General features: G+C 47.6%; 1 protein-coding gene across 3 annotated transcripts in view; it reads left to right on the top strand.

Annotated features, from left to right (window-relative positions):
- The window catches only part of SP110 (SP110 nuclear body protein), a 49,655-nt gene that overhangs the window by 31,982 nt on the left and 4,492 nt on the right, over positions 1–13,181 (top strand). For all 3 annotated transcript variants that reach the window (XM_027515853.1, XM_027515834.1, XM_027515843.1), the window contains 3 exons: positions 5,802–5,900; positions 6,362–6,504; positions 7,267–7,311. In XM_027515853.1, the coding sequence (XP_027371654.1) occupies positions 5,802–5,900; positions 6,362–6,504; positions 7,267–7,311 (287 nt within the window). The remainder of the gene's footprint in view (positions 1–5,801; positions 5,901–6,361; positions 6,505–7,266; positions 7,312–13,181) is intronic.

Raw genomic sequence — 13,181 nt, 5'->3', positions numbered from 1 at the left:
ACGTAATATATACATCCACTCCATTTTCGGTTATTTTCCATCTAGGCCATTAGAGAGTATTGAGCGGAGTTCCCTGTGCTGTGCAGTGCAGGTCTTTATTTGTTGTCTATTTTATGTATAGTATTATAGACAGCCCTGCATTGATTCCTGTTCTGGTCAAGCTCATCGCAGGTCGACATCTTGAGGAGCACTGGCATACTGTGCTTACAGAAAAATGCTGGTGCGTAGTATACAACTTGAGGGACTCACACGAAGGAAAAGCCCAGGTGTACCCAACCACCGGGTCAAGAAACAGAACATAATCTACACCCGTATTCCAACCCCTAGCCACAGCCCCCAGGGCCTCTTCCAGCCTGGTTCTCTGAGCATCACCCAGTGCTTCCTGCTCCATCCTGCTCAGGGCCAGCTCCTGTATCTCCTCCCCCATCACACACTCCATCCCCATAGCCAACCCCTCCATCCTCCTTTCTTTGCTACACAGCTTCAGACTCACCTTGAACAAAGCTTCTTGAACCCAGCAGGTACAGTGTTTTTTCTTGGTGGCACTTATCACAAGTATATATATATTTTTTTTTGGATTTTTTTTTTTGGTTCTCTCTTTTTTCGGCCATAACTTGAGGCAAGAACTTCCCCCACCAGGGATCGACCCTATGCCCCTTACAGTGGAAGCACAGAGTCTTAACCACTGCACCACCAGGGAAGTACTCAGATCTCTTTATAAAAAAAAAAGAAAAGAAGTATAGTTAATTTACAATGTTCTGTTAATTTCTACTGTCCAGCAAACTGACTCAGTTATACCTATACATGTATCCTTTTTCAAATTCTCTTCCCATTTAGGTTGTTAGATAATACTGAGTAGAGTTCCCTGTGCTATACAGAAGGTACTTGTTGGTTATCCATTTTAAATACAGCAGTGTGTACATGTCCATCCCAAACTCCCTAACTATCCCTCCCTGCACCGTTCCTCCCTGGTAACTGTAAGTTCTTCTCTAAGGCTGTGAGTTTGTTTTATCACAAGTGTGATTAACTGTGTACATCCTATTCACTTCGGGAAAGTCAAATGAGGTCAGAAGGCTTTGCTCGTGGCTCCAGCTCTCCTCTGCGCCTTGCACTTTGTGCTTAAATAGCTGTCAGATCAATACATTATCCATGCTTCCTCATCAAGTATGAATACCTATATCAGGGCCTCCATTGACCCATATAAACTAGAAGAGAAACACACTTGACTTATTAATCTGGCAGAGCTGATTCTTGTAACCAGGCCCTTTACTGCCCCCTGCTGGAAAGAGGCAGGAAGTGTGCGAATGATCTATAGCTCTGATGTCACTAGGAGCTCCCCTCCCCACCTTAAAGGGGGACTCTGCTCAATGTGTATTCCACACGACCATACACAGAAGCCCTGCCAACGATATGTAAGTGTGTACATCACTTTACAATTGGCAACTGATTTGTTCTACTTTTTGCCATTTAATCCTCAAATAGGTTATTTTCCAGCCCATTTTGCAGATTCTCTTAGAACATAAAGGACTGCTGCTGCTGCTGCTGCTAAGTCACTTCAGTCTTGTCCGACTCTGTGTGACCCCATAGATGGCAGCCCACCAGGCTCCCCCATTCTTGGGATTCTCCAGGCAAGAACACTGGAGTGGGTTGCTATTTCCTTCTCCAGTGCGTGAAAGTGAAAAGTGAAAGTGAAGTCGCTCAGTCGTATCTGACTCATAGCGACCCCATGGACTGCAGCCTACCAGGCTCCTCCATCCATGGGATTTTTCCAGGCAGGAGTACTGGAGTGGGGTGCCATTGCCTTCTCCACATAAAGGACTGGCATGAGCTAAAACCAACCTAGGTGTTTTAATCTCAAGTCCTTTGTTTACGCTGAGAAATAAATACTCCCCCTCCAGGTCTTTGCAGGAAACCAAGTAGGAGACAAGAGTCTAGGCAAACACTGACAGCTGTCCGTCAGCATCAGTTTCTCCCACCTCCTTAGCATGTCCGCCCACCCGGCTTTGACTTCTGATTTAACACCTTGTCTTGGGGTGGCAAAGAGTCAGACGTGACTGAAGTGACAGGAGGCACACACACACCCTGTGTGGGACAGAAGAGCCTGGTGGGCTACCGTCCATAGGGTCACAAAGAGTTGGACACGACTGAACGACTGAGTATCCACACACACACTCTGCTTTAAACAATGTGGAATCTTGTCGCAGTGTTCCTGATGGCATGAAAAGAGCACACACATAGGGGCTGGCATGTCTGGATTCCAATGCCAGCCTCATCTCACAGTGCGGTGACCGCCAGGCATTCTCTCTCCAAATCTGTGCCAAAGTCCCCAACTCTAAAATGAGGACCACGGCCACTGCCTTCCCTTTCCTAAGGTTGTTGTGCAAATAAACAAGAAAACATGTGTGTGCTGCTTTTACTAGGCTCCTAACCAGTGCTTCTCCAGCCACTCCATCACCACACAGGCCCTTCCTCTACAGATACAGAGGTCCAGACTTTTCCCCAGGCCATGATGGGTTTTTCTGTTTTGATTTTAATTTATTATTATTACTTTTTACTGCACTTGGTCTTCATTGCTGTGAGCAGGCTACTTCCTAGTTGTGGTCTAAGGGCTTCTCACTGCGGTGGCTGCTCTTGTGGTGGAGCAGTCTCTAGGGTGCATGGACTTCAGCAGTTGCAGCTCATGGACTCAGTAGTTGCTGCTCGAGGGTTCTGGAGCATGGGCTCAGTGGTTGCAACAAACAGGCATAGTTGCTCTGTGGCGTGTGGAAGCTTCCCGGAACAAGGATTGAACCTGTGTCCCCTGCATTGGCAGGTGGATTCTCCACCACTGACCCACCAGGGAAGTCCCCAGGCATAGTGTTCACCTTGTGCCTCTTCCCTAGGTTCTGTAAGAATCCCTGGAGGTGGTCTTCCCCATCACTAATGGGGGATTTTCCATTCCGCTTTTCTTTGTCTCGGTTAGGCTTTTCTTTTCATTTTCTCCACCAGGCTTTTCATCTCTATGAACTCCTTTTTTTTTTTTTTTTGGTGTTATTGCTGTTGCTGTTTCTTGTTGTTTGGTTGATTTGGGGTTGTTTTCTGTTTGTTTGTTTTCTGGCCACGCTGCTCAGCCTGCTGGATCTTAGTTCCCCGACCAGGGATCGAACTCGTACCACTTGCCCTGGAATCACGAAGTCTTAACCAGTGGACCACCAGGGAAGTCCCTCCCTTTGCTCTTTAATTGCTTACTTTTCCTAGCAGGTTCCTCGTCCTTGCTCACATTTACTAGCGGTGACCTAATAGATGTGGGAGAGCTGCACTCAAACCGCCCTCCACCCCTCCAGGCTTCCAACCTTAAACGTCTGTTTACTGAGATGAGAGGTGGGATGGAGCCAAATGAAAGATCATGGGAAGCAGATCAGAAAACTTTCTTCCTCCCTGAGGGTGGGGGTGGGGGGGTGGCTTTGGAAGCATTAGGGACACAAGGTCCCTCCTAATCAGGCAAAGGAGGGGGAGCTGCCCGTGCCCACCACTCTGCACACTGGGCTGGCTGCCCAGAGTTCCCAAAGCCACACACTGCAGCCACATCTGCCTGTGGGCATGTCTGGGATGTCTGTGTCCACTGGACCTGTACTACATCATTTGGTGACACAGATAACTATGGAAGGTCCCTGTTGCCATCCAAATCCCCCTCGGGATTTTCACAGTGATTCAAAGTTACCCATGACTCCGCCTTGTCAGCAAGTTAAGAACCTGTGGTGCAAATGCCCCACTCAGCTTTGATGACATCAGCACACCCTGTTGTAACCTTGCTAGTGAATTGCAGAGCCAGGATTACAAGCCCACCCAGTCTGGCTTCCAGTGCCACGCTCTCGTTCACTGGGTCGTATTTAGTGGGCAGATGCTGGGGGCCAGTGGTGGAGCCAGCCACTCTGTGCAAGAGCACTGGCCAGCTGTTCTTCCCACCAAGGTCTTCCCACCCCTTATTCTTACCTACCTTGCTACAACCCCTGCTCCACAAGGCTGAGCTTCCTCTGGGGTCTGTAGAAGGCAACTTTCGCCTCACTTCTCATTTCTCATCTGACTCTACCTAGCTCATATCTTTCTGAACTATCTCATGGTTTCCTTGCCGTTGATGCTTCTCTGTTTCGGTTTTTTTCCCCCAATGATGCGCTTGCTTTTTCACATGTCTTCCTTTAGATCTTTCTATAAGTGTTTGAGACCAGGGTGAGAGTTGGGCTATATATTCTCCTTGCCTCATTGCAGATGCAACCACGTCCAGTATGAATGCACATCAGCTCTGGGGAGCTCTTTCTCTCTGCCCCACCCCCACCCCAAGAAACAGCTCCCGCGTCTGTCTTTAATGAACTTGCCCACGGTGAGGTTGGCGGGGGATGGGGGAAGCAGGAATGAAGCTGAAACTCCAGTACTTTGGCCACCTCATGCGAAGAGTTGACTCATTGGAAAAGACTCTGATGCTGGGAGGGATTGGGGGCAGGAGGATGAGATGGATGGATGGCATCACTGACTCGATGGACGTGAGTCTCAGTGAAGTCCGGGAGTTGGTGATGGACAGGGAGGCCTGGCGTGCTGCGATTCATAGGGTCACAGAGAGTCGGACACGACTGAGCGACTGAACTGAACTGATGTTGTGTTTGTGCTAAGGCTCTAAAGTCATGTCCAACTCTTTGTAACCCCTTGGTCTGTAGTCCAAGAGGCTCCACTATCCATGGAATTCTCCAAGCAAGAATACTGGAGTGGGTTGCCTTCTTCTCCTCCAGGGGATCTTCCTAATCCAGGGATCAAACCTGAGTCTCTTATGTCTCCTGCATTGGCAGGCGAGTTCTTTATCACCAGTGCCCCTGGGAAGCCTGATGTTTGTTACCCCTTCTACTTTTACAATTCTTTCTCCTGAATCAGAACCCCAGATCCCTACTCTAAGGCTCTGAGTTGCCTACTCTCCATAGGCAATGTGCAGACTAGTCTAGAACTCTTGGGGGTTTTCTTTTCCTCTTACAGGAAGAAACGGGAGAGCAATCAAATTAAAAGGGACAAGACTTAACATTCTCCTCTCAGTGCTAACTGCTTCACTTACCCCCATCTTTGTTTGAATCAAGCCAAAAAAAAAAATCATAGACAGAGAAATGTTCTCTAACTACATGAATGCAAAGGAATATTCTGGGCTGGCAACTCCCATCAGCACAGAGGGACAAGCAGGATGCTTCTGGAATAAAGGAGCATTAGGTGATAGTGGATTAGTCTGTAAATTTAAACACATTCACACAATTGAAGCACAATATGTTTATTAAAGTATTTTATGTGGTATTGTGTTGGCGGGGGTTGTTTTGTTTATTAAGGACCCCTTGGTACACCCGTGTAGTCTGCCACTCAAAATGGAAGACTTCCTGTGAATTAACCAGAGAATGCTCCCCCAGAGTTCTTTATGTTATTATGGTCACTGCTCTTATTATTAGAATTCATGGAAAATTCAAGGGGGAGACAGAACGAAGACTGAAGAACACTAATGTGTTCTTTTCCTTTTTAATAATGTATTTATTCGGTTTTTGGTTGGGCTGGGTCTTCGTGGCTGCGAGTGGGCTTTCTCTAGTTGTGGTTGGGGGTGGTCTACTCTGTGTCGCGGAGCACAGGCTCTAGGCGCGCTGGTGCACGGGCTTCGGTGGTCGTGACACACTTGTTTTAGTTGCCTGGGACATGTGGCGTCTTCCCTGACCAGGGATCGAAACCACGTCCCCGGCATTGGCGGACAGATTCCTATCCCCTGAACCACCAGGGAACTCCAACCTGTTCTTTTCTACTTTCAGAAAAACCCAAAGATAAAACTATCGATTTTCACTCTCCTGAACTCCCCGTGACCTGTGGGGAGGCAAAGGGGATTTTATATAAGGAGAAAATGAAGCAAGGTGAGTTCCTTGACCTTCTGCCCTTTGGAACCCCACGATGAAGGAATCACTAGAAGGGAAGAGAATATCCGCATGTGTCATTGTTCAGGGCGTGGACCCTGCAAGCAAGGCTGCTTTAGAAAAAGCTGGGCTTGTGATGAAGGGATTTTTCCACCTTTTCAATGTCATTTTATATCTGGTGACCAGGCCACTGCCTTCCCACGTGGAAGTCATCCATAGACCTGTGACACACGTCCTTGCCAAGTGAAAGGCAAATCCTGTCCCAGTCCCTCACCACTCAGGTGGGTTTCAGGGCTTCCTTCAATCAGAGAGGAGGAGTCGGGTTTCCCTGCTCATTCTCCCACCTCACAGGGAGTCTCTGAACCCAGAATGGTAGAGCACCATGAGTAGGGGGATGGAGGTTTAGGGTGAATTCACCGAGGATGGAGGTGGGTGTAAGATGGACTGTCTTTACCTTCCAGGATCCTCAAAGAAGTGTATTCAGAATGAGAAGGGAGTTTGGTTCACACCAACAGAATTTGAAATTGAAGGAAAGCGGAAACATTCTAGGAACTGGAAGCATAGTGTGTTTTGTGGAGGAAAGAGCCTAGGAAAGCTGCTGCAGGTATTGTAATAACAAGAGACACATAGGTGGGGAGTTTAATTCCCTGAAGGATGAGCAGAATTACAATAACAGCAGTGTGAGGAAATTCCCATCAGGATTCCACAGCGGGACTGAGAAAGAGCTAACCGATCATAGAAAAACACTGTGGGTGAGGAAGTTAGGAACCCAGACTGGTGCTGATGAGGGGAAACTTTAAATACAAGATGGAGGGATTTAAGAAGCTTACCCTGCTGTTATGGGAGAGGGTGGGCTGCAAGGAAACTAGATGAAGAGAGAGACCCCTCTGAAAGCTTCCCTGTGCCCACCACCCAATAAACGCCTCCTCAAGACCACAGTCCACGTGGGCCCCTCGGTGAAGCATTTCCAGACCATCCTGCCCATGGCTAGTCCCTCCTCTCCATTTCCCCGGTACCCTGTTCCAGCCCATGGCAACAAACAAGGGCACTCGTCTCTGTGATCCCAGGTCCCAACACGAAACCGCTCCATAGCACTCAGAATGTGATCCCTGAAATGAAATCATAAGGATGTTATCCAGAGAAGAAATGGGAAGGAAAAGGAGTGGGTAGGCTAGCACAGAGAGAGAAGAAAAGGTCCAGAAGAAGACCAATGGGAGGAGGGAGCTAGTTATTCTTCCTGCTCTCTTGGGTTGGAGACCCAGTAGGCTGTCCATGTACAAATATTCATTCACAAGTGGGGACTTGGATATTTACAAAAGAAAAGCCTTCAGAACAGTCCCATTCATTGACCCGTCCTCTCTTGCAGAACGGAATTTTGTTCTGTCCTTCAAGAAAACATCTCAAGACAGAGGTAAATAGCAGGTGAATTCCTACCACATTCTCAGCCACCACGTTGCAGAGTTACCATGTGCCAAGGCTGGCCCGGGCATCCTCGACCTTCCCAGGCCTGAGTCACCTTCCCATTTCAGCACTGCGGTTTCCTGACGACTGCTTTAGCGCACCGATGCTTGTACATGCCGCCTTATGTTCATAGTTAAGACAGGGAAGCAGGTAACTCTTTAAAATGAAGATTAGGTCACTAGCGTGTGTTCTACAAAAAAGATTTGTGTATTGGGATGATCAGCAACCAAATGTGTCAGAAATAGAGTGCTCTAGTTTGAAAAGTAAATATGGTATTGAAATAGACAAGAATAGACAAATAGTAAGAAATAAGAGTAAGAAGATCATCCTTGATTGAACTCCAAGGATTCCTAACTTCGACATGCTCCTTATTGGTAACAGCAGAATGGAATAATGTGTTTGAACTGAGCTTTGTCTCTGCAGGGCCTCCCGATGGCATTCATTCATTGGCTGTACCCACTGCTCCTCCTCAGGTGCCTTTACTTACGTAGATAGGTCTTCTAGTCTCGAGTCCCATTCATGGGCTTCCCATAGATATGGACTTCCAACAGATGCAATGATGCCTCTTCCATCTTGTCCAGGAGGTTAACCTGACCCTTGGCTGGATTCACTCAAAGTTGATAAGGCAATGAGGTCCCCCAAAGGTCCCCCAAAGTTGTTTATTATATAAATTATCTTTTCCATGCTGATTTGAAATACCTTGATATGTTTAGGGAGGTTCCTTGTAATAGCAAAAAAAAATAAGACTATAGATATCCATCAACACTCTAAAATAAACTGATAATCGACAGAATGGTGGTTTTTAAAAATGCTTTGCCAGTGTATATTCATCCTATAGTCATCTAAGGGTTTAAGGTCAGGAAAGCTTCAGGAAGCTCAACCTGGTAATAACATGTACAGAAGGAGCGCAGTATTGTCTATGCGAATGTGTAGGGCTATGACTAAAAAATATCTGGAAGAGTTCTGGGACGGGATGACAAGGGATGTTTGCCTTCCACGTTATATATTTATATACAGGTGGAATTTTTATAATGATCATTTATTACTCTTGTAACCAGAAAGAAATAAAGATTTTTAAAACCCAGATCATTAATTAATGGCCCCAATATTATAATTCCTTCTTACTCATAATGCTCAGTTCAGTTCAGTTCAGTTGCCCAGTCGTGTCCGACTCTTTGCGACCCCATGAATCGCAGCACGCCAGCCCTCCCTGTCCATCACCGACTCCCAGAGTTCACTCAGACCCATGTCCATCAAGTCAGTGATGCCATCCAGCCATCTCATCCTCTGTCGTCTCCTTCTCCTCCTGCCCCCAATCCCTCCCAGCATCAGGGTCTTTTCCAATGAGTCAGCTCTTCGCATGAGGTGGCCAAAGTACTGGAGTTTCAGCTTTAGCATCATTCCTTCCAAAGAAATCCCAGGGCCAATCTCCTTCAGAATGGACTGGTTGGATCTCCTTGCAGTCCAAGGGACTCTCAAGAGTCTTCTCCAACACCACAGTTCAAAAGCATCAATTCTTTGGCGCTCAGCTTTCTTCACAGTCCAACTCTCACATCCATACATGACCACAGGAAAAACCATAGCCTTGAGTAGACGGACCTTTGTTGGCAAAGTAACGTCTCTGCTTTACAATATGCTATCTAGGTTGTTCATAACGTTTCTTCCAAGGAGTAAGCGTCTTTTAATTTCATGGCTGCAGTCACCATCTGCAGTGATTTTGGAGCCCCCAAAAATAAAGTCTGACATTGTTTCCACTGTTTCCACATCTGTTTCCCAATGCTACATGTCAGCAAATGACAGCCAGGGACACACTTGACCTTTCAGTCCCCCCCCCCCCACCCCCACCTCATCAGGAGTCGCAGTGAGGTAAAGAAAACCAAGTTTAGTTCTGATCACAAACGGACCAATGCAGGCTCTTCCCCCAACACGCCACTGTCGCTCTGCAGTATACCAAGTCTCTGCTGGCACCTTGCTCAGTTTCTGTGTACCAGCAAGAGACCTGATCCTGATATTGGGTTGGCCAAAAAGTGCATTTGGATTTTTCCATAACATTGTATGGGAAACCCCAAATGGACTTTTTGGCCAACCTAATACTGCAAACGTTTGCTTTGTGGCTGGCCTGCAGGGTGCTGCTCCCAGGACCCCAAGGCAACCTGAGCAGCTGGTGCAGAGAATCAGGGGCTCCGAGCCCGTGAGAATCTCCACCACTGGAAGGGCCCAGTATGCAGACTACAGTTGCTATACAAACGGCATATAGGGTGAAACTGACAGCTTCTGCTTTTGCTTTTATTTTTTTTTCTTTAACTTTTTGAACAAACCCTAGAACTTTTTGTTGAGGAGTCCCCATTCAGGTTAGATAGCAAGATGGCTAGATAGCATCACCAACTCAATGGACATGAGTTTGAGCAAACTTCCGGAGATAGTGGAAGACAGAGGAACCTGGCATGCTGCGGTCCATGGGGTTGCAAAGACATGGCTGGGTGACTGAACAGTAACAACCTGATTCAAGTGGGCTGATTTGCAACCAACAGTTTAAATAAGTATAAGTAAAATCTGCACATGAGGATGGGGTTACTTTCAGAACTCAAAAGGCTTTAAAATGTTGGGCAGTTGTTGTAGGATTGAGTTTTAAGAGGGTCAGTCATTGTTTCTTGACAGTGTCAGGGATAGAGCAGCCTTCAACTGACCAAACAATGCCTAGGAATTTGCTGAGCAGGTAGGGCCTTGTTCTGCATGTGGGGTGATGGCCCTTCCCTTCTCCTGAGTTCCTTCCTGTAGTTGTATATTCTGAATATGTCAAATGAGAAGGGTTGCATCGATGTGGTGTCATTCCTGTGTTCCTGGGGGAAGTTGGCTGCAGCTACAATCTTGTCTGCAGAGAGTGTGTATGATAGCAAAGCTGTCAAGGTACCCCAGGATAGCCAGGTAAAGTTTTGTTTGCCTGCAAAGATGAAGGCCAACCCCAGCAGAGAGGCTGTTGAGATAGGCACTGAACAGAACATAAGAGCCAAACCTGTGAATGTAAAACACTTGCCAGTTGCTAAATGGTTGGGAGTTGGTGATGGACAGGGAGGCCTGGCATGCTGCAATTCATGGGGTCGCAGAGTCGGACACGACTGAGCAACTGAACTGAACTGAACTGAAATGGATGGCATCAGTAACGGCATTAATATTGGCTATATCATGGGGGTCCTTTGTGAGTAATTGCATCCCATTAAATTTAAACAAGGTACCTACTATGCTTTTGGGGGACTTGCCAAACATAAAACAGAGGACAAACAGGTATACCTCACCTTAATGCCTCACCATAACACCCGCTGCTCAAAACTGTCCTGTAGTGGGCATGGATGCTTTGAGCTAACAAATGATGAAGTAAAATAAAATTAAATCTTTGACACAATAGGTTTTACATAATGAAGCCCATGGACCTTCCACTCTGTTAAAATAGTTAATAGAACTCGGTAGAAATTAAAGCAGGGCCTTCAAGAATAGAAATTTATCATGTTGTTGTGTTGTTATTTAGTCCCTAAGTTGTGTCCAACTCTTTTGCAACTCCATGGACTGTAGCCTGCCAGGTTCCTCTGTCCATGGGGTTTCCCAGGCAAGAATACTGGAGCGGGTTGCCATTTCCTTCTCCAGGGGACCTCCTCGACCCAGTGATCAAACCCGAGTCTCCTGCATTGGCAAGTGGATTCTTTACCCCTGAGCCACCAGGAAAGCCCATATAAGATCTATTTAGCGCAAGAGTGATTATCTCTACTTTTCATCCATTTAAATGTCCAATCTGGCCTGTTCTTAAACTTGGAAAGAATGGATGGTGCCTCCTGGTGGATGATGGCAACCTCAGTGCCCAGAAGAGAACAACATAACTTCAAGCATAAGTCAGCAGGGACCTGAGCCAGTTAGCAATCCAAAGAGAGACCCCTAGGTTGGAATGGTCATCCAGACTCCTGCTTGCCAACCCAACTGTCTTGTGGTTGCCTGCAGGTAAGTGAGCTCAGCCCTGCACCAAAAACTGGGTTCAGATGTTGAAACCAATGATGCAACACATGTGCCAAGAGAGAATAAAATATTTATTGCTCATATACAGAGACTTTCTGGGGAGAGGCAAGGCAGGCACCCAAGCTGGCCTGAAAGTGGCTGGAGGGTATGCGTGCTACGTCACTTCAGTCATGTCCAGCTCTGTGAGACCATATGGATTGTAGCCTGCCGGGTTCCCTCTGTCTATGGGATTCTCCAGGCAAGAATACTGGAGTGGGTTGCCATGCCCTCCTCCAGGGGATCTTTCCAACCCAGGGATAGAACCTGAGTCTCTTATGTCTCCTGCAGGGGCAGGAAGGTTCTTTACCACTAGTGCCACCCTAAGAAAGGGTATAGCCCAAGGTTTATTATGGTTAGGGATGTGGCCATGGGCTTCCCTGATAGCTCAGTTGGTAAAGAATCTGCCTGCAATGCGGGATACCTGGGTTCAATCCCTGGGTTGGGAAGATCCCCTGGAGAAGGGAAAGGCTACCCATTCCAGTATTCTGGCTTGGAGAATTCCATGGACTGTATAGTCCATAGGGTCACAAAGAGTCGGACACGACTGAATGACTTTCACTTCACTTCACTTCATGTGGCCGAGGTGAGGGTCCCCTTGCTGGGGCGAGGTCTGTCCGACTTGAACTTCTCACTGTGGCCAAGAGAGGGAGCCCATGAGGTTTTCTTAGCACCTTGCCCAGATATGCCAAGAGGGGAAGAGGGAGGGGTGGATTAGAGAAACCACCAGTCATCAAATATAAAAACCAGAGTCAGATCCTTTATTAGAGTGTGACCATGGGTATGTGTGTCCTTTCTCTGTCATTTCCCTGCTGCATCATGTGTGCTGGAAACTTTCCCTCCAGAACACAGAGGTAGGGGGCAGGGGTATCAGGGCTCTGGGCCCAACCAGGTTCTCCATCAGGAGGAGCAGGTAGGTCTGCACTGGCATCTATACTCTGGACCAGCACAGGCCAGGTATCACTGAGACAAGAATGGCTGTTGGGTGTCAACCCTAAAGACAGAGAGAGGCAGACTAACAGGTTCAGGAGGGGAAGGCCAGAAAGAGTCTTTGACCGTCAGGGTTATGGAGCACTCCTTAGGAGGCCTTGGGGCTTAGGAAGTGGAGAGGGCGCTCAGGAAGCCTCCCCAGCTAAGAGAGATGAGCACCATCCCAGATCAGGAAGACGTTTCCCTTTGGCTGAGTGGCTAGTTTTGCCAATGGACTAAACATTCCCGTCCCTGATGCCCTTGGTCAGGGCCCTCATATTTGTGTTAGGGACAGTGGTGGGTGGTGGCAGGGTCCTTTCCGTGGTTCTAACTGATTCTCAGTTGCTTTGAGCCTTTGCTCCAGCTCCTGGTGGTCTATTTCCTGACCACCCACCATCTGTCTTTCGGGGAGAATACCACGGTGGGGCACAGGAAGAAGGACCTCTCTTCCAGACTCCTACCCTTTGTGCAGACAAAAGGTTCCCTTGTGCATGTGGAGGGCTTCTCTGGTGGCTCAGATGGTAAAGAATCCACCCACAGTGCAGGAGACCCAGGTTCGATCCCTGAGTTGGGAAGATCCCTTGGAAAAGAGAATGGCTATCCACTTCAGTATTCTTGCCTGGAGAATCCCACAGTCAGAGAAGCCTGGCGGGCTAGAGTCAGTGAGTCACAAAGTCAGACACGACTGAGCAATTAACTTGTGTGGAGCCCCACCCTGTCCGTGCTGTAGGGCTGGGAGCAGAATCAGGAGTCCCACCTGTGAATCTTTGTTGTTGTTCAGTTGCTAAGTCGTGTCCGCTGAGTCATGTCCAA

Source organism: Bos indicus x Bos taurus, chromosome 2, assembly GCF_003369695.1.
Source record: "Bos indicus x Bos taurus breed Angus x Brahman F1 hybrid chromosome 2, Bos_hybrid_MaternalHap_v2.0, whole genome shotgun sequence".
Classification (NCBI taxonomy): Eukaryota; Metazoa; Chordata; class Mammalia; order Artiodactyla; family Bovidae; genus Bos; species Bos indicus x Bos taurus.
Note: the sequence above shows the minus strand (reverse complement) of the source record. Positions and strands in the feature narration are given on the sequence as shown.